Source organism: Catharus ustulatus, chromosome 1 (genome assembly GCF_009819885.2).
Source record: "Catharus ustulatus isolate bCatUst1 chromosome 1, bCatUst1.pri.v2, whole genome shotgun sequence".
In the NCBI taxonomy this organism is placed as follows: Eukaryota; Metazoa; Chordata; class Aves; order Passeriformes; family Turdidae; genus Catharus; species Catharus ustulatus.
This window is the reverse complement of record NC_046221.1, coordinates 84,410,728-84,430,333: the sequence shown is the minus strand read 5'-3', so window position 1 is coordinate 84,430,333 and position 19,606 is coordinate 84,410,728. Positions and strand designations below refer to the sequence as shown.

Below are 19,606 nucleotides of genomic sequence, written 5' to 3'. Positions count from 1 at the left end.
TGCTCACTGCCCGCATGGTGGAGAAGGTGTGTGTCCATAAAAGGTGGCATTTGGGAGCTTGCCACTCTCAGAAGAACCTGATGTGCTCTGTGTCTTTGCAAGTTGCTTACTTTCTACAGTGGCAGAAAGCTCAAAAAGAGAAATTATTTTCATCACAGAAGAGGTTACCAGAAGCTGACAAATTTGTCATTTGTTGGTAAAATACTGCCAGAAGAGTTAAGTTCTTAACAGTTGGATGTCTAATTTTAGACATACATTTGAGCTGCAGTTACATTTAGCATAGTGCAGTGTTAAAATCAAGTCTTGTTTTTAGTATTGTTTTCTTGGAATCTCATTTTTTGGAAGTTGTGTCAGGGAGAAAAAATCATAAAGTTTAATGAACAGAAGCAGTACTTGTTATGTTATTTGTATTACCAACTTTTCATGGTGAATCTTTCACTTCATTTTTAGGCTTTGATGAAAACATAGAATCTCAGGGAGAGCTCATCCTTCAAGAATCCTTCCAAGTGTGGGACCCAAAAACTCTGATTCGAAAGGGAAGAGAGAGGCACCTTTTCCTTTTTGAGATGTCCTTGGTTTTCAGTAAAGAAGTAAAGGACTCAAGCGGAAGGAGCAAGTACATTTACAAGAGCAAACTGTTTGTAAGTATGGGAGAACAGCTGATGATATTTACAAAACAGGCTAGATTAGGCTTCAGCTAAGCTCAGGTGATTTAAGTGTGCCTGAACACTTGAACAACTATTACAGAGCACTGAAAGAACAGCCTTGGAATGTATACACTGAATCTTGCAACTTTGGTGCTTTGTCTTGCTTTTAAGGCAAAACGATAGGCTCAAAGTAACTTCTGAAGGGTACATGTCAGTCTTGGTGTGTCAGGTCAAATGAAAATCAGTATTGGGCTGGACTGGTTTTGTCCTAATTGTGTGTTGGTTGCAGATTCTTTAACACTTACTTGTATAAAGCAGAAGAATGGCAGGAGTTTGAGCTGCCTTCATCTTTCTTGTTTACTATTGCTGTTAAGGATCTATTTTAATGGATATTCTACACCAACTGCTTGGGGAAGGATTTTGTTTTGGAAAAGTTCATTCCAGAATGTTTGTTAAGAACAGTAGTCTTACAATAAAGTTCTGCAAATAGAATTATAGTACTTACTGTCTACTGAAAGGATGAAAAGGTGGAAATATTTTTCTTCCCATCTAAAAAAACAACAACAACAACAAAAAAAAAACCCGAAGAAACCCAAGAAAAAAAATGCAAAACCTCCATTCATGCTTTCTTTAGCACGTATGCTTTGCAAAATGTGACTCTAGAATTAACATCCTTACCTTCCTATCTTGTTGGATGACTTGGGTGAGAGCAGTATTCACACTCCATCAATTTAGGTAGCCAAGTGGCAAGACACTGTCTCATGGCTTGCTCTGCATCTATTGAAGGCAAGATTAGCTTTTATACCAAATAGTTTAGACCAAGTACAGTAATTTCACAAGTAATTACAAGCCGCACCTCATTGTAAGCCGCACATCCGGGTGTTGGCAGCGTTTCATTCTTTGTCCATAAATAAGCCGCACTGGATTATAAGCCGCACTTCCGTTCTCAGCGAGGATCCGCGTGCAACTTTCACAAAGTTGCCAATTAGTAACAGAACCGCGGGATCGCGGAGTTTACTGGCTTGACTTGGGGCCGTCCGGGCTCGGATCAGCCCCACCTTTCCCCCGCCAGGGCTGGGCGGGCTCCGGCTCGGCTTGGTGCCGTGCGGGCTCGCACTTGCGGGTTGGCAAATTTCTGAACCTCATCAATATATTGGCCACTCCTGAGTGTAAGCCGCATTTCCAGGTTGGGAGGGAAATTTTAGTCAAAATGGTACGGGTTATAATCGCACTTTCCTTCTCAGAATTGCACTCTAGAAAACATTATTCTTGTATTGATTCTATTGGGATATATAACTAAGTCTAGATGGTATAATTACTGAGTCTTTCCTCCATGCTTGTTTCTTTTCCTTCATTCATTCCCTTTTCCCATTTCTATGTCCAAACTGGTAAAACAGATTGGTAAAAAAACTGCTCTTTTTTTCCTTATCTTTTTTTGCATATTCTGTCACATCATTTCCAACACTTACTTTCCTTCCTGATACTAAATAGCCAGCAGGTAACACAGCTGCAGCTATGTGTTGATCACACCTTTCTTTGGTGTTCTTAAGAACCCAAAATAAAAGTGTATTGGAGAATATTGATAACTGCCAAGGGATTATGGGGAGAGGCGACAGAACTGAAAATTTGTCATGCCAATTCCTCTGGCAGGAATTTAGCAATAGCCTTATGTCTTAGAGAAACTGATGAAAATCTTGAAGACTCTCATTGTACCTAATTTTTAAAATACAAGGCCTCTTATTGTTGCCATATTCTATCTGGCAAAACATCTTGTACTGCAGCTTACTATTATAGCAGCTCTATATAGTTTGATCATTAGAAAAGGCAAGTGTTGAAAACATGCGTGTTGATTTGAGATAAAGATCTTTTTTGTAGGCTATCCTGTGACTTCTGGAAGGTGGCTTTACAAAAATGAGGTCCTTTTCTTTGCTTTTGACATGATGACCATCAGGGTTTCCCCAGCACAGGATACTCAATGGCATGATATATATGTATATGTAAGTGGCAGAGTGTTTTAATGAAGCCCTTTGGCAAGAGTTTAAATGTCCAAGAGCAAATGCCTAAGGAGGGCTATGGGAAAAAAGGCAAGTGAGTGTTACTTTGACAGAACACTCTCCCAGTCACCAGTAACTGGCTGTTTGGGAGTTTCCTCACCTCAGTGTGGTTTCCATGCATCCAGTAACCCACAATGATTTCTGTTCTGTGAGGCTGTCCTGGAGAGCCACATGCAGACTTTTGGCATTGCCAGTGTCCTTTGCAAAGAGCCTTGTTGCTCAACTGCCTATTGGGTGTAGAACTGCCAGCTGTGTGTGGAAGGGAAGATGTTGGGATGGGATTATTTTAGAAGGAAAAAAATCAAACAAGCTTTCACCCACCAAAACAAAACAAAACAAAAGCCAAAAAAACAAGTTGGCATCCAAGTGAGACAAGAAAAAAAGTACCTTTACTTAGGTATTGGGTATCCAGCATCTCATGTGTTGAAGTGTGTATGTACTAATGATGATGTGAATGAGAGGGAAAATACAGCTTCTAATCATGTGAGAATACTTAGCAGCTGTTGGAGAGTGATGATTCTTTTAGTTTGAGGTGTTTTTCTTAGTTTTTAAATTTTTTTGGAACAGAGCCTGTATGAATTGATTAAAGTGGAAACCAATTCACATGAGTGAGCTGTTGTTCCAGTCAGAAAGTGGAAACATTTTGGATGATAATTAGCTATTAAGGTCTGACATTAGAACATTCCCAAAGGATGATTCTTCATGTAGTTATCTCACAAAATTCTCCAGAACTGCATTTCTGAATTATTTCATCTGTTTCAGAGGGAAGGAAACACACTAGGAAAGGCTCATTTTACAGAAAAAAAGCCAGACTTTTAGAAGATATCAAGAGAATTCTTCAACCTATCTTATCTGAGAAAAGCATAAAAATCTGTAAATAGTGAGTGTTCTCCAATGGAAATGAGCAGGGAGAGAAGCCAAAACATACTTTTTGCCAAGCATCTTCTTAAGAATTATAAGGCCTTTACTGTCAAGTCCAAAAACTAAAATAAGCAATTCGGTATTCAGATAATGTTATTTTTTTAATGTCACTTTATAGAAAAAACTGTTAAGATTGCAGTTCTTCCTTTTTTGAAGAGACCTCACCACTGCCACCAGAATAAAGGATTCTCTCTAGCATATGAGTTAGACTTAAGCTTCTGAAAATCTCTTTAAATAGCAGTGCTCAATTTTGTAGATTATTAGCATGCCTTTGTGGCCTCTGAGCAAAAAAATGCTGTGTGGTCCTAACAAATTTTTCTTAATTCCAGACTTCTGAACTGGGTGTCACAGAACATGTAGAAGGAGATCCCTGCAAGTTTGCTCTGTGGGTTGGAAGGACACCAACTTCAGACAACAAAATTGTTCTCAAGGTAATTTTAGCAGATGTGCTTTTAGTCTACAGCAAGTCTTGTAGTTGATGTTGATATTTGTTGGGAAAGCAAGGAGTAATTTCCTGATTTGAGAGTGACGGCTGCTCACAGATGATTTTCTTGATGTTTGCAGCGGGGGTGGTTGTATATATGTCTAACTGATGTGGCCTGAAAGCAGAGGGGAATCTTTGTAGCCTACTAAAGTATTAGACAAACCTGCTTTCACAAATCATAGTAGGGAGAAATTTGATCCCATGGACTTCCATAAGCTTGAAGACTTTAGCAATTGGCTTGATAGGGAGGTGGTGCCACAAAGAAATTATGGCATCAGTGTTACCTTTCACACTCAAGTCATTGCTTCTTGTTGGCAGTGCTGTTTTTCATGACCCATATTTTTATGCAGAAAACAAACACTGTAAAAGATTTTTGTCTTTCTGTGGGCTACAAGTTTTTCTGAAGCTACTTGCCTTTGGATGAAAGTGCATTTATTGCCTATAAATTTTGTGTCTGGGCAAGTTACAGGTGCCAGTAGTGCTCTTTGCCTAGCTAGAAGAATGGCTAAATCAATGTTTTCTGTGATTATGGTTTGTAACCTGGGGCTCTTTCTCAACTGAAGAACATGTTTTGTAATACCATGAGCAACTAATGGGTAATTTGGCATATTTTGAGGAGCTCTGTTGAGCTGAAACAAAGTTCATCTTCCCATTTATAGGTTAATACACCTACTATTAAACTTGTTTGTGATTCTACATATATTCATAGTGAATACTCAGTAATGTTACTTAAAAATGGCCCCTCCAATTTACATGTCAATACTGAAATTTTTTCCTTGTGAATTTCAGGATAGCAAAAGTTCACATTAACTTTCTGGCAGCACTTAAGGATTATAAGGAAATTAAATGTAACATTAATACATACTAGATTTTCTTTCAGTTTTAATGTTCCCATAGTTTCACAGACAGTGCTTTGCAGCCTGAAATGGTCCTCCCAGGTCAGAGCAGCATAAGAGGTTTTAATTACGAGCTCCACTTTAAGGTGTTTCTGTTCTGTGCTTTACTTAGTGCATAGGATATTTAGACATCCAGCTCTTCAACAATTTTGGGGACTTTGGTTGGTTGATTGGTTTTGAAGGCTGGAAACAAGAACTTCCTTACGTCATTAATATTAGAAGTAAATTCCATGGAAAACTAAACAAAAGATTTTGTAAAAGGTCATGTTTAGCTTCTTTTCCTAAATGTTTTTGTTTGTAAAAGAAAACAAAATCCTTTTTCCTACCTGTCCATCTGTTCCTACAATTTTCTTTATCCCTTTAGAATTCCTGCTTATTATATATTTATAATATATTAAATATTTATAATATATTTGAAGCCAGTTATTTCAGGAGACAGCAATTAGGAGAAGTAGTATATAATTAGGAAATTATATATAATAATTTCTTCAGATCTGCGATAATATTTATATTAGGTAGCATTTCAGGTGCAGGGTTAAATTGGACTAAGCAATCAGATTACCATGGGCAGGTGGATGTCAAGTAATTTCTCGAGTATTTAAAAATAGATATGTTGCAGACAGTAATTAAAATACAATCCCTAAATTAGCTTTCTGCCTCGAGGTATGTATCCAAAAGTAGGAAGAGTAATACATTAAATGTTTTGACAAAATGTATGTGTTGCAGTAACAGTTCACTTGTTTTGTTGGTAATAGTGGATTATTATTATTATTTCATGTTAGAATTGATCTAAAACGTAAGGTGAGTTTAAAATACCAGTATTCAAGGTGATATTACTGGAATTCTCCAAGTAAGTCAATCCACCCTGCCTTATATGAGATGCATACAAGACTTTAGTCATCAAGTTACAAAAATAAACTCTGAATTAAGGTTAAAATGCTTTTCAAATTACCAATATTAATAATGTTGAGAGGTGTAAAGTAGTGTTGACAATTCAAAATTAAGACACTCAGCTAGAATTTCCTTTTCTCTGTTCGAGTTTTCAGAAATTTTTCACAAAGTTATTCTTTTTTCGTTCCTCTTTGTGTTTATTAGCTGACTGTATGTGTGGATTTATTGAGCCATAATGGTCCATTGTGGGGGTTTTGTTTCTTTTGCATATCAAAGGCATCCAGTATAGAGAATAAACAGGACTGGATCAAACACATCCGGGAAGTGATACAAGAAAGGACTATTCATCTGAAAGGAGCATTGAAAGAGCCCATCCACATTCCCAAAACTGCACCAACAACAAAACAGAAAGGAAGAAGGTAAGTAGTATTTCAAATAATCAGAGATCTCTGTGTACACAACAGTGCTCTTTCCTCTGTAGTGTTGAATTTTGAAAGACTTTCAGTGAATTGGACACCTTTACCTTATCATTAATTTACAGTTTCCTGCAGTGCTGAATTTGTTGATATTTCTGCTCTGAACAGTCCCTGACTTGTGTAAATGAGCGATTACAGAAGGTATTTGGAACTGCAGAACAGGATAGCTGTACATTTTAGATTTTTGCAATGCTGCATGTGTTACTCAGGTCCTTGTTTTCCTTTTATGAAGCTTGACATACGTGACTAAGTGTTCTCCTTGGTAGCTTTGGCTAAGTGACTGTGTAAGTTTGTTGCCATACTTTTGGCTCTCTGGTTGTTGCCTTAATTCTACATGATGTGTACCTTGCAAGTGGATCTCTTCTCTTACACCAGAGAGCAGGGTATTAAGTACTGAGTATTTGATTCTTGCATCAGTTAATTTGGTGTCTGTTGCCACACTAGGGGTGTCTCGCTTCTTTAACTAGCATGTTACAAATACAGTGCTACTCTTGTAATGCAAACTGAATTCTTTGCAGAGATGGCGAGGACCTGGACAGTCAGGGAGATGGCAGCAGCCAGCCTGATACCATTTCAATTGCCTCACGAACCTCCCAGAACACACTAGACAGTGATAAGGTAAGTTTCATCTGAGCTGAGAAGAGATGATTCGTCCCTCAGTGTGAATTAGCACCCAAGATTAGTCCTTAATACCTTCAGAGAAGAGGCGTGGAAATACTCAGTCTCTTTAAAACAGCTGTCTGCAATAGAGAAAATACCTTGATACCATGGGAGAGCAGGAGTGATTGTTTGAATCTAATAGGTCATGAAGAGATTGTTTGTACCAATTTAAAACTATTTTGGTCCCCTCTGTTCTGCAGTTTGCTCAAAGATTTGACCCAGTTTAAAATGAAAGTTTTATTTTCCATAAAATTTGATAGTGATGCATAAAATTTTTCTTGATGTTCATCTCAGCCTTCCTGAAAGCACACCATCTGCTTTTCATGTTGGTTTGAGGCTGGTGATTGCCACAGACTTACTGTTGTAAAGGAAAAGTACTCTCCAGTGTTTGTGGGTTAGAGAGTAGGTGTTCACTTTCTTCATGAAAGCTGATGGAATCATCCAGAAGTAACCCACAAAACTGTAATTTCGTACTAGTGCTGGTGTTTCCTCCATCTCTGCCTATAGATTCTGGCTGGGTTATACCATAAGGACATACAGCCAGAGTTTTCCCTAGGTGGAAAAAAGATAAGTGTCACAAGAATAAAAGGTTTTCTGAAATGTGTCTGTTACTTGGAATTGAAACAAGATTTTTGGCAAGTGAGAAGTGTTAGGACCCTGGTGGGAGGTAGAGATGGATAATAAAGTTTATTAAACAGAAGAAGGAATTGAAACACTGAAGATGTCCAGCAAATTCCTTTCAAGTTTGGTGAGGGATTTCTGGTCTATTACCTGCTTGTGTAAAATTCTTCCGATGAGCCATTCAAACTATGCAGATAGATAACCAATATTTTTCAGGGTAGCTAAGTGAATAGGTTTTCAGAATATTGCTTAGACCATTCCCATCATCACCTGAACTCAGTGAGTTTCCTCTGTTTTCACATAACACTCAGACTCTGTAGTTTGATTTTTCCACGTAGAGAAGCAGACATGAGGAGGGAGATGCTATGTGCTTAGGTTGCTCTTGTGTTTGTCAGAAAGAGCCTATGTTTTGACTTTGTGCATTTGTACTGAGGTTGGTCTGTAGTTTTGGTAGTAGATTCTTCTAAAGATACCTGTGAGAAAAACAGTTGGTTAGAGGAAGAAGAACTCTTTTGATTACTTTTGTTTTGCTGTCTTATTCTTAGCATTCTTAACCATTTAGGGATTTGAAAACACTGAGTTTTGTATGCTAGCAAACGGTTCTTAGAGAAGAGTTAGGTAACCTCAGAAGCCTTTAGGTGACACTCAGAAGCAAGACATGCTCTCTGTGATTTCCCTGGTTGTTGGCTGAGATATCAGGCTGTGTGCATGCAGATTGGAGGTCATGCAGTCCATCCCTCTCATGCAGAGCCATCGCCCTTCTGTGCTTGTTTGTGATGCACTGTTCACTAGAACGACTGCCCTTCACAGTAATATTTCATGTATCATGTGAGAAAGGTGGCCAAGTAGAATGCCCTCAGGATTGTTTTCCAGTCTGACCTGAGGAGGAGTCTTACCAACAACCTGTTCAACAGGAGTTATAAGAAGGAGGAATGAAAAGGAGGAGAAATTAAGAGCACTTTTCAGTATTTTCCTGATAGATTTAAAATGTGATTAGTGACTGTAGTGTTGTTTTTAAAGTATTTTTGAAATCTTGCATTTGCATATAAAATTTTTGTTAGACTTTTTTTTGCCAATAAAAACAAGCTGATGACTCTCTGGAAGTTACTGATGCTATGTATTTTATTTTATGTCCAAGGAAGGGATTTGCTATTGTGCACTTCTAAAAGGTGTGTGAATTAGCAGTGTAGCTTTGTTTTAATGTTCCTATTGTATGTTTTGGTTTGCTAAATACATTGAGAAAATCTTTAATCAGTTTAGAAATACAAAATAAAAATTATTAAGGAACAGTAACAGGAAAATGGCCAGTGAAATCTGCAGGGTTTCTTAACACCATTGCCAAGTCTGAAGTAATCTCTCACTTTGGATGTTGAAAACTCATAAGCTGCAGTTGACTTGGGGTTTAAAATCTTAGCCTAGAAGCTTGAGATGTATGTGAATGTCGTACAGAAATGGAGTAAAACAGTTGTACAGATTTAAAGTACTGTTGATGTGGTTTGCCATAGGAAGCTGTGGAACTCCTTGGTCAAATTTGGAGCATATATCTAACTGAGATTGGATTCCAAATCAAGAAACATTAAAAATACCAAGCAAATAATACCAGTAATAATTAAGTAGTAGAAGTGTTTAGTGCTATATTATTTACTAAGCTCTTGCTGAACATTTTTCTGTTCACATGTGTCTGTTATTGAGGTTATGAAAAGACAAAAAATATCAAACATGTCATATTAATCAACAGCCAAGTAAAACAATTCTTTTGCTTCCTCCAATTATGTGTTCAGACAGATCATTCTTTTAAAATAAATGTTTTGGTTAGAAGTGCTAAACTGTTATACAGGGAGTATATCAAGAATGGAGTCCTTTATCCAAATGTCAATACTCTTTCTCACCTCAGAGATACACTTTGAAAGAGCTGAAAATCCTTAACCTTCATACTAAGTGGTTGGATGTTGTCCAGATGAACTTCTTTCCTTGCATCCTGTTTTCTGACATAATTGGAATTGCCATAACAACAGAGAATAACTTTATGATTAGCTCTTTTCTTCTCCACCCTTGCTTTTTAGGCTGGAATTTTCACTTTTGATTGTTGATTCCACTGTTCCAGTGCTGCTTTTCAGTAATGACTGAGATGATGCAATAGACCATATGTTTATAAAACTGACATTGACATCCTTCCCAGCTTCATGTCATCTGAAAACAGTGTTGGAAGGCAGAATTAGAATTCAGAATCTACACTTGGCAATGGGAGAAATTAACTGGCAAAATGCTGTGCAATTTAATAGGAACACATTTGAGCTTATGCAAATAGGTGGAAATAGTTAAATACTAATGAAAACAGTGAGAATCTTGACCAGTTTTTGAGAGGATGATTGAGAAGCTACAGAGGCTCACAAATTGTTTATTATTTAGCTGTGTGATGGACGGCAGCAATATATTGGCTTGTAGAAATGGGATGTTGAAGATACAAAGTTCCCATTCTTTACTCAGAACTTGTAAGATTACATTAGATAATGTGTCGAGTTTTGAGTACAGAATTTTGGAAAAATTAGTGGCCCATTGGTAGAAATACTAAATTTACAGGGCAAGGTAAAGAACTGGGGCTCACAAGTCTAAAGGGAAAAAAAGTCAGGAGGAAGAACTTAAGATCTTCAAGTGGGGAAAAAGGCTACCACACAGAGTTACTGAACAGTTTTTTACTTATATTTTAAGTGGATGGAATGAAATCAAAGGACTTATTTTAAAAAAAAGATTGCAATAATACTTTTTATGGGTATGAAAATGTGAAACTCTAGAGCAGAGTAATTGTGAAGGCTGGGCCATCTCCATAACTGGAATTCTTTGAGAACAGTTCAGGTAAACGTTAAGGATTGACACAGATGTGGTTGATCGTGCTCTAGAGGAAGGGAATGAAGTGGACTATGTAGTTTAATATCCCTTTCTGGCCTTTTTTTGTTGTCGTGGGGTGTATCTTCATATTGCAAGACATGCTACATATTTGCATTGATAGCACTGGTCCATGCTGGAGCATTGGAAGGTATAATGGAATCCAGAGTGAAATATAGAATTTTTGAGAGAGAGATTTCTAGTCCATCAAAGCATCTCAGTTTTCTGCATGAGTGCTCTTATTGTACCCTTCTCAGTAAATATTTCACCCTTCACCTTTTACAGCATTCCTCCTATTCACATTCTGTAGATGTGTAGCCAGCATTGTAGGTGGCTAAGGGATAAAAGAGATTCTTTGACCTTTCATTTAGCCTTTCATGAGCCTCATCTGATGTTTAACATTGTCTTTTGAACTTGATCTAGTGCATAGGATATTAAATAGGGAGGCTGAAGGAAACAATGTAAGTCGGATAGGTTTTTTTTTCATGGTCCTATTCAGTGATCTGGTAGAAACATTAAATAATCCAAACTAGTATTTTAGTATCTGAGAACATGAGAGTTTTTTAGAAGAGCTGTCATAGATTGCTCTCTTAAATAGTAGGAATCATGCTAGTTGCTGTGGGTGCTCAGTAGAGCAGTATTTTATTTTTAAGAAATTGTCTTCTGTGCCCAGCTGGTAACACTTTGTATTGCTGTCTATGTGAAGTTGTATTTAATTTTCATGCTTCTTTAAGCTTGTGTGTAGTTCTTTGAAAAACAGAAAAAGGACAGAAGCAGCAGGAGACAACCAAGTATTTAGTTCTGCCAGCTGAGTCTCCAGAAGAGAAAAGGCTCCAATCAGTAGGAAAAAATGTTAGTAAAAAAGCAGACATGGCTCTGAGTACACACCTCTTTTCAGAGTCGGAAACCGAGTCTGGGCAGCTACCTGGTCAAACCAAAATGCTCTTTATTTGAGGTAGAACTTGTTTGCTGTCCCATTTTTTTCCTCCCAAAGTACACTTGTTTCCATTTTAAAAGGGGATTAAAGATTTTCATGTTTGAAATAATTGAGAAATCTTGTTAGCTTCTCTTTGCTTTCCTTTCTTCTTAATGTAAAATTACCATGGAAAACTGAATTTCATTTGAAGTCCTGAGAGGATGGCCTGATGTAAAGGCTCTTGAATATCTGGTCAGTCATGTTTGCAGGTCGTGGTGGCAGATGGACTTAGTGTAGTGTCTCTCACTTCAGCAAACCTATGCTAAGAATGTACTCAGCCAGCAAGTGTTCACGTGTTTGTATAGTTTGATTTTTTTCTCTCTCTCTCCAAGCGACAGTGACTAAAAGGCCCCAGAGAGGTGAACGCAGATGATTAACAATAATTTCAGCAACTGCAAGACACTGTATCCCATGATAAGCTGTTTAATTAAACCTTATGCCTTTTTTAATCTGCAGTTCTTTTTCTGTCTGGCTTTTGTTTCTCATCTCATCTGTCTCTCCAGTTTCCATGTTTCAGACATAGCATCATTTATTTTTATCATGCATGATTAATTCAGTTTACGTAAAAGGTTTCTTGAGACGGATGGATAAAGTATATAAAGGCTTTGTTCAGCCTAAATTTGGATTTTGATGGTTTGTAACTCTTTTCCCTTCAATGCAAGTCAGTCTTCCAGTTTCTGCTGTGCCTCTCACTCTTCCCTCCAGCTAGCCTGGAGAGCCTTGCCAAAGCTGTCCAACAACAGCTGTTGAGCAACACGCTTAATCACAGACACTCCCTGCTGTCCAACTGCATTTAATCAGTGTGAAAGATGAAACTGCTTTCAAAAAGTGTGTTACAGAGAGAAATCAAGCAACAAAACAGAGGAAAGATGTGTTTCCTAACAACTACTGTAGTAGACAGAAAGAAGGAAAGTTAGCTCAAAGGAAGGGAACATGGGTAAATGCTTTTTTGCTCAGCTCTCCAAAGTGCCATATGTGTGTGCTGGGTACAGAAATCATTGGTTTTGGTGTCTCAGCAGTAGTGGAAGAGTTCAACACTAACTTGCATGTAACAGCATAGGTGCATGTTTGAGGATGGTGTGGATCTAAGAACCCTGAGCAAGAAGTGTCTTACATACTCTACTGAAGTGTGAATGAATATTGAATTTCAGTGGGATACCAGCCAGCTAAGATATCTGATTACCACATTGCCTGAAAAACTAGGAATTTTGTGTACTTTGGCCGTCTGACATGGTCACTGTCAGCCTTTATTTGCTTTTTCTTTAGCTTAATATTATATAAAATACTTAGAATCTGAGATCCTAGGTTTTTTGTTTTATATGGGGAAAGAGAAGAAAGAACATATTACCAAAACATGTGGCCATTGCACCACTCACAAAAAATGCACCTTAATCTCTATTTGTAGGAAGTGAAGGGTCAGGAAAGCAAACAAAGCACCAAAGATATGCTCCTGTAGGTATATATTTTTAGGAGGAAATATAAGGACAACTTGCAGTTTCTGGACAGTGTCAGCTTGTTACTGTGCTTGCACTGGATGGGGTATGGACTCCTGAGAAAAATTTGATCTGGCCTGGACACCTTGTGAAGTCATACTTCATCAGCTTTTTTGTTAGTCCCCATCAGGCATACAGATGGTTTCAGTTGTTTCAGAGTTGGTCTGACAAAGGCTGTAACATAAATCAATACCAGAAAAAAAGGGAAAGCTTTTTACTTTTTCCCCTTTGCATAGCTTTGCATGGACTAAAAAAAGGGAGTGTAAGGGAACAGGAAACATTTCAATGAGGGAGGAGGTATCATGTTTTGAAGATGTACCCCCCCTGTAATTTGTGTATTGGGGCTGTCCAAAGAGACTGGGTAGAAGCAATGTGATTAATTCTTAGCCTATATCTAAACAGGTACAACCTGATTTATGTTCCTTAAACACTAGATGTATGAGATTGTTCTGCCCTTCTTGGCCCCAGCATTCCCTCAAGAAAACTTCTCCTTTGTAAGCACACACAAGCAATGCTAGCCAGTGAGATTAGCAGGCAGATGCCATGAGAAAGTTCTGGAGTTACTGCAGCCCATCTGCTAGGAGTTATGTTCTGTCATTTGTTGCAGACTTGAGGAAGAGAAGGTTGGAATTGTACTTGGATTCATACTGGGATTTTGCTGGTTTCTTCATTTGCTCTGAAATCCTTGCTTGATAACAAACAGCATTTTCCTAGAAAAGTTTCTGTCCAGTGTTTCCATTCCAGGCTTGTAATGAAAACTAATAAATAAGAAACAATGCAGTCTCTTATTTCCTATTTCTGAAGCTCATGGGATGTAGCTGGCAGCCATGAAACATTCAAAAGCAATGGCAGTATCTGTGCCATGTGTTGGTGTGGCACTTGATTCTAGACAGGATACAGCTGGAACTCTCACAGGGTATTGATCCTCCTTTGTCAGTGTGGAGCATTGCAAGATTACCTCACTGAGCTGAAGGAATTTACTGGCTGGGTTCAAAAGTACTGAATTCACATAAGTTGAATACCTGCTGAGATCTGGTATGAATCTTGCACCAAAGCAGACAGAGCCATAGAGATGCTCACACATGAAGAACTGAAGTAGCCTGGAATGCTGTTGCCGTAAGGAAGAAGGAATTCTAGGACTGCTGCTTAAGTTGGATGGGTGCTTTGGCACTGAGCAATCTTGGGAACTTTGCAAAGTTCTGATAATAATTTTCATTTCACATCAAAGCAGATGAAACAATCAAAGAGAGGAAACTAAAGCTTAGGCAAAGTTATTCTAATGAAGCGTTTTGAAGAGGGGGAGGAAAACCCTAAGCTTGCATGCTTTTAATTCTAGTTTGTGCAGTTTTATTTGGGGAAACCAACAAAAATGTGAAAGTTGTAAGCCTACGTGAATTTTCTATTAAACAAATAAGTATTTGGGAATGTTTAGTGAAGAACATTATGCTGACTTTTACAATTGTGTATATGTGTCCGGGATGTTTTTGTGACCTGTGTGTGTAAACTGTGTGTAGGGTGGGAATAAGGCAATAAGTTCATTTGAAAAAACTACCTCTTTCTCTCTTGAATTTGAAAGATAACAAAGCTCACAAGTGACTGTATTTAGTAATATCTGACCTTTTTATTGCTAATTATCACATATAAAATATATTCAGAAGCAACTGCTACTTCAGCTTTTGGGATAAGGAGCAGTCTAGCAAGAAAAGCTGCTTAAATCCTCCGCCCAGCACTGTCACAACCAGTGCGCTTTGAACAATAGGCAGAGACAAGCAGAGTTAGAAATCTGTTCTAAAACGCCAGAACTGCCTGATTTTGAAATGCTCTCTTCTTGACATGGAAAATCCCAGAAGCCTGCTATCTCATCCAAAGTACAAATCCTGCCAGGAGTCCTAAATAGGTACCGGTGCGTGACGGATGGTTTGATAACGAGCATTCATCTGGCTTCTCCTTGTTTTCTCCCCCCACAGTTGTCTGGTGGGTGCGAGCTGACGGTGGTGATCCACGACTTCACCGCCTGCAACAGCAACGAGCTGACAATCCGCCGTGGGCAGACAGTGGAGGTGCTGGAGAGGCCCCATGACAAGCCCGACTGGTGCCTGGTGCGAACCACAGATCGGTCCCCAGCTGCGGAAGGCCTGGTCCCCTGTGGGTCCCTCTGCATCGCCCACTCTCGCAGCAGCATGGAGATGGAGGGCATTTTTAACCACAAAGGTAAGGAATGATGGGCACAGAGTCTAGACATCAGCAACAGCATGAGTTTTGGGTAATGGAGAGTACTGTGCATAGGGCAGCTTTGGTGCTCCTGCACTGCTGTGTCTCCAGCAACCACACTGTCTCTTCCAAGAATAAGCAGTTGGCAGTTCTCAGCATTAAGGGAAAATGTGGCTCAAGATAGGGAAGAGGTTTAAGCAAATTGTATCTTGGTGAAGAGTAATATATCATATTAGATCAAGCTGCAGAGATAGGAAGATCTATACAGGAGAAGTGCTGAAAGTGGGAAGAAAATTTCCAGCATGGATTATCAATAGTTCTTGAGAAACCCTGCAGTAAGAAGTCATGAAGGTTCAGAGATGGAAAAGGTAAATACACTCATCCATATGCCCTGGCATAGCAATTTTTCATATGGACTTCCGTATTTTGCTTAACTGAACTTTTCCCAGAGCATCTCTGAAATCTTGCTTTGGTTTTTTTCAGGTGCATGAAAGAGTATTCCCCTGAAGGGGGCAAGAAAAATTTGATGATTTTTTTAAAGGTTTTAAGGTTTTAGTGTGCTGTAATCTTTTAACTCTGTAAACTACTCTCTAAACTACTCAGGCTCAAAGAGTAGATTGTTATTAGAGAAAATGCTTGGTTGCCTCATTTGCAACTACTTGAGTTTGCAGGCTGTGAACTTATAAAAAAAAAGAAGTGAAAAAACAGAAAAACAGTTCATTAGAAGGCATGTCATCACATGCTGTGGGAAAAGATGCATTTCAAAGAGTTTGTTATTGCAGGTAATAAGATTAGCAGACAAGTGATGTTGGGGAAAATTTGTCTTCCAAAACACAGAATTCTGTTTTTGGAAAGTTTTTCATAAATGTAACCACAATTTTTTAAATTATTCAGTCCATTCCTCCTATTACAATTTTTCTCCTTTTTTTTAAGACACTGTATAAATATGCCTGACTAAAACAGGGGTGAGTGTGTTTCTTACATTAGGGGCAGGCACAGCAAGAACTTCCTGACTGCAGAGTGATTTGGGGGGTGGGGCGTGGAGTTTGAAGGATTGAGCTGTATAGTTGTAGTAGTCTTTTGTCATTTTGTGTCCTAAAAATTTTGGATAGTGAAAGCTTGCAGATGTTCTGATGATAAAATTGTAAAATCTAGTTGAGTAACACTCAAACTTTACTTCTTGGACTAGGGAGTGAAATCTGGATTTTTTTTTTTTTTAACAACACTCACAGAACTGATAAATCCAATTTCCTTTCAAGCTTAGGGACTTCACCTTTGAATGCAGAGAATTTTACTGGGAGAGACAGATTGTACTGGTACATATATATATGTATATGATATATATAGAGCTGATTTTGTGTTTGAGAAGTTACTTTTATTAATCAAACCAGTGGACATGACCTGTATTGCTTTTTTTTTTCCTTTAGAATTTGTTTAGGGAAAATGGGGCAGAGCATTTCAAGGATACTTTACTTTGTCAAACATGGTGCTTTGAAGTAAAGAGCATTAATTAATTATATTAATCACGGACACTGAAGAAGAAGAGAAAGCCACTGCTAGAATGAGTGTAATTTGCAGGGTTGAATGCAGCCTCAGAAGTGCCTTCTGTCCCTGCCACAGGCTTCCTTCGGGATGTTATGGTATGCCACCCTGATCCCATCTGATAAGAAGCAGCTGCTAATTGTTTATTCCCACATTGCTGGGTGTCAGGCTTTAGGAGATGGATGTTTAATTTGTAAAGTTTCCCCTGCTGAAGTGAGTGTGAACTGTCTTGAACATGCAAGCTGTTATATAATGTTAAGTAGTCTGGAGAGGGAGAAAATAACAGTAGACAAGGCACTTGAAACTACTGGATTTGTTTCACTTTGGTCCAATCTCATCTTTCTATTGAAATAGGATAATAGTGTTCATTTCACTGAGGCATTATAAAAATTAAGCAAAACCAGTGGAGTGCTTTGATTTTATTTTTCCCCCCATAGTGAAAAGTACTTCAGACAATCCCACAAATCAATTATTCATTCTCAAGTACTGCATTTGATTAAATAAAGCATCAGGGAATATGCTAATCAGAAGAATGGAAAAACAATTAGATTAGCTTCGCAAAATTGTTCATTGTGGGTATTGATTGAGGTATAAATTCCTAAAAAAAAACCCAAATCCTTTAACAAAGAACAAGTGACTTACATAATTTTAAGTCAGTCCATGTTCTTGGGTGGATAACTTTTCATGTACTTCCTAGATTTCTAGTACTTAATTACATACTTTCATTCTTTACAATACAGATTTTCTTTTCCTTTTTTGACAATAATTCCGTAAAACTTTAAGAGTTTTTGAGAGATTCAGCAGCTTAGGATTTTGAGGTCTGAAAATACACACCGATGTGAGGCTCAAGTCTGAGTAATTCTATACAGTTCATGGACTAAGACATGAGTCTCAAATTTTTGCACATCTGATATGACAAGCTCTTGGGAGAGGGTGAGGGTAAGAGAGGGTTTGTGTATTGCAGGGGAAAGAAGGAGGTGATCATCAGAAGTTGTGGGGTTGGCTACTTGAATGGAGAGTGCTTAGCCTATACAGATGGCTTGCTGAAGAGTTTTGCACTCCTTTCAGTATATACAGACCCTACAGTTTTGATCTTTTCAACAATGTTTATCAGTAGCACCACTTAACAATAGGAAAGGAAAAAAAAAAAGAAAAAGGAAAGCCACAGCATACCAGAGGTGAAATGAGCTTCAAAGTTTTGAAATGGCAAACCTCTTATCATTGACAGCTAGTTCTTATGGTGTGTCAAACCCCATTTCATCACTGAGTGCAGAAATGTTGGGTGATACTTAATGCCTTAAATAATCTCAAATTTTATCCAAAGTAGGAAAACATGCACAATTATTAAAGCTGAAAATACATTCAGTGACGTTTAGTTCTAACAGTTGACCTTGGTCATTGCTTGTCTGTCCACACACTATCTGTCAACCATGAAAGGTAATGTTGTTTTATTCTCATGTTAAAAGACAGCCTCAAAAATGGCCCTCATCAATTGTCTACAAGTTTAGGTATTACTTCTTCTCTAAGAATGTGTATTATCTAAAGCATCTAATCAGTATGAATGGATTAAAAAAATAGACATTTACAGTATCGTCAATCTCTAAAATTTTATGGTGGTTAAGGCCATAAACATTTTGTTAAGAATGTGAGGAAAGCATTGCGCAGAGAAAACGTTCACTAGATGAATAGTAGCTTGGGGGATAGTTGATTGCGGATTCCTGACCTCTCACTTGCTCAGCTGGATAGCAAATCTATTTTTGCAAGTTATTTGGGTCAATTAATCAATTTGAGGTGCAGTTCACACATTAAATAAAAACATTTTTTTAAAAATCAAAATCCCTTTTATAATAGGGGGAAAAGAGAAACAAGTGTGTAGTGAAGAGACTGAATAACAGTTGGTGTACTCCACAAGGAAAAAAATCACTAGCTCTGCAAGAACATGTTTTTCACAAGTAATGCATAAGGCAACTTTTTTTTTCAATGATTTCCCACATGTTTTTGGGTGTGGGGGAGAAATATTGTTCCTGTTGTTTTATTTGATTCTCTCTTTTTTAACATGGGTTACTTTTCATTCTATTGTAAATCCTATTTTATAAGTGAAGTCCTCTTTCTTTTCTCTGCAGGGCATTTACACTGCCACAGAGCTTTGGGTAAAGGGGAGGGGACAGGATTCGATGTAGTGAAAATTAACATGCAAGCTCAGAAAAATTGGCAGCTATTTAAAACTATTTGTGAATGTCTTGCCTATTTAAATCACAGGCTTACTGTTCTTTTCCAAATCTGCGAGTAGTTCTGAAAAATTTGTGATAGTCCATCATATCTGTTCTGTAGGAGCTATTGCTCGGAGACATACAAGGTCTGCAACAAGCCTTTTCTAATGAGGCTTGCATTTATGTCTCCTCTAAGTTACCAGATTTTGGAGGGGGACCATGTCTAACTGCCAGTTCGTGTTACTGTTGTTTCAAAACTTGGCCACAGAAGTCTTTTGTTTACCTGAAGGTACAGTGTTTGCCTGTTTTGTACCATCACATAATCCAGAGGTTTGAATAGGTTTGTCAAATCTGAGATGTAGGTGATGTCTTAGTAACATGGTACCAAACCACACACCACTGACATACTGAATACTGGCTTTTGATTTTACTCTGAGGATACTCAGCCATAAACTGACTGCAGCCATAAGCACAGAAATCTGCTCTCTCAAAGAACCTTAACATAATAAGGCAAATCAAATGGCTTTGCAAAGGTTGACAAACTTGTTCAAATTGTAAGCTGTATTGTAAGCTGCTTTCTATACCTGCAAGATGGGAAGGACTGATATAGGGCAGGTGTCAGAGCTCTTCTTGAATTGCTA

At 38.1% G+C, this 19,606-nt stretch overlaps 1 protein-coding gene across 1 annotated transcript in view; it reads left to right on the top strand.

Annotated features, from left to right (window-relative positions):
* The window catches only part of TRIO (trio Rho guanine nucleotide exchange factor), a 257,013-nt gene that overhangs the window by 175,165 nt on the left and 62,242 nt on the right, over nucleotides 1-19,606 (top strand). The window contains 5 exon segments of the mRNA XM_033082574.2: nucleotides 451-641; nucleotides 3,952-4,053; nucleotides 6,170-6,312; nucleotides 6,888-6,987; nucleotides 14,970-15,213. Of these exon segments, the coding sequence (XP_032938465.1) occupies nucleotides 451-641; nucleotides 3,952-4,053; nucleotides 6,170-6,312; nucleotides 6,888-6,987; nucleotides 14,970-15,213 (780 nt within the window).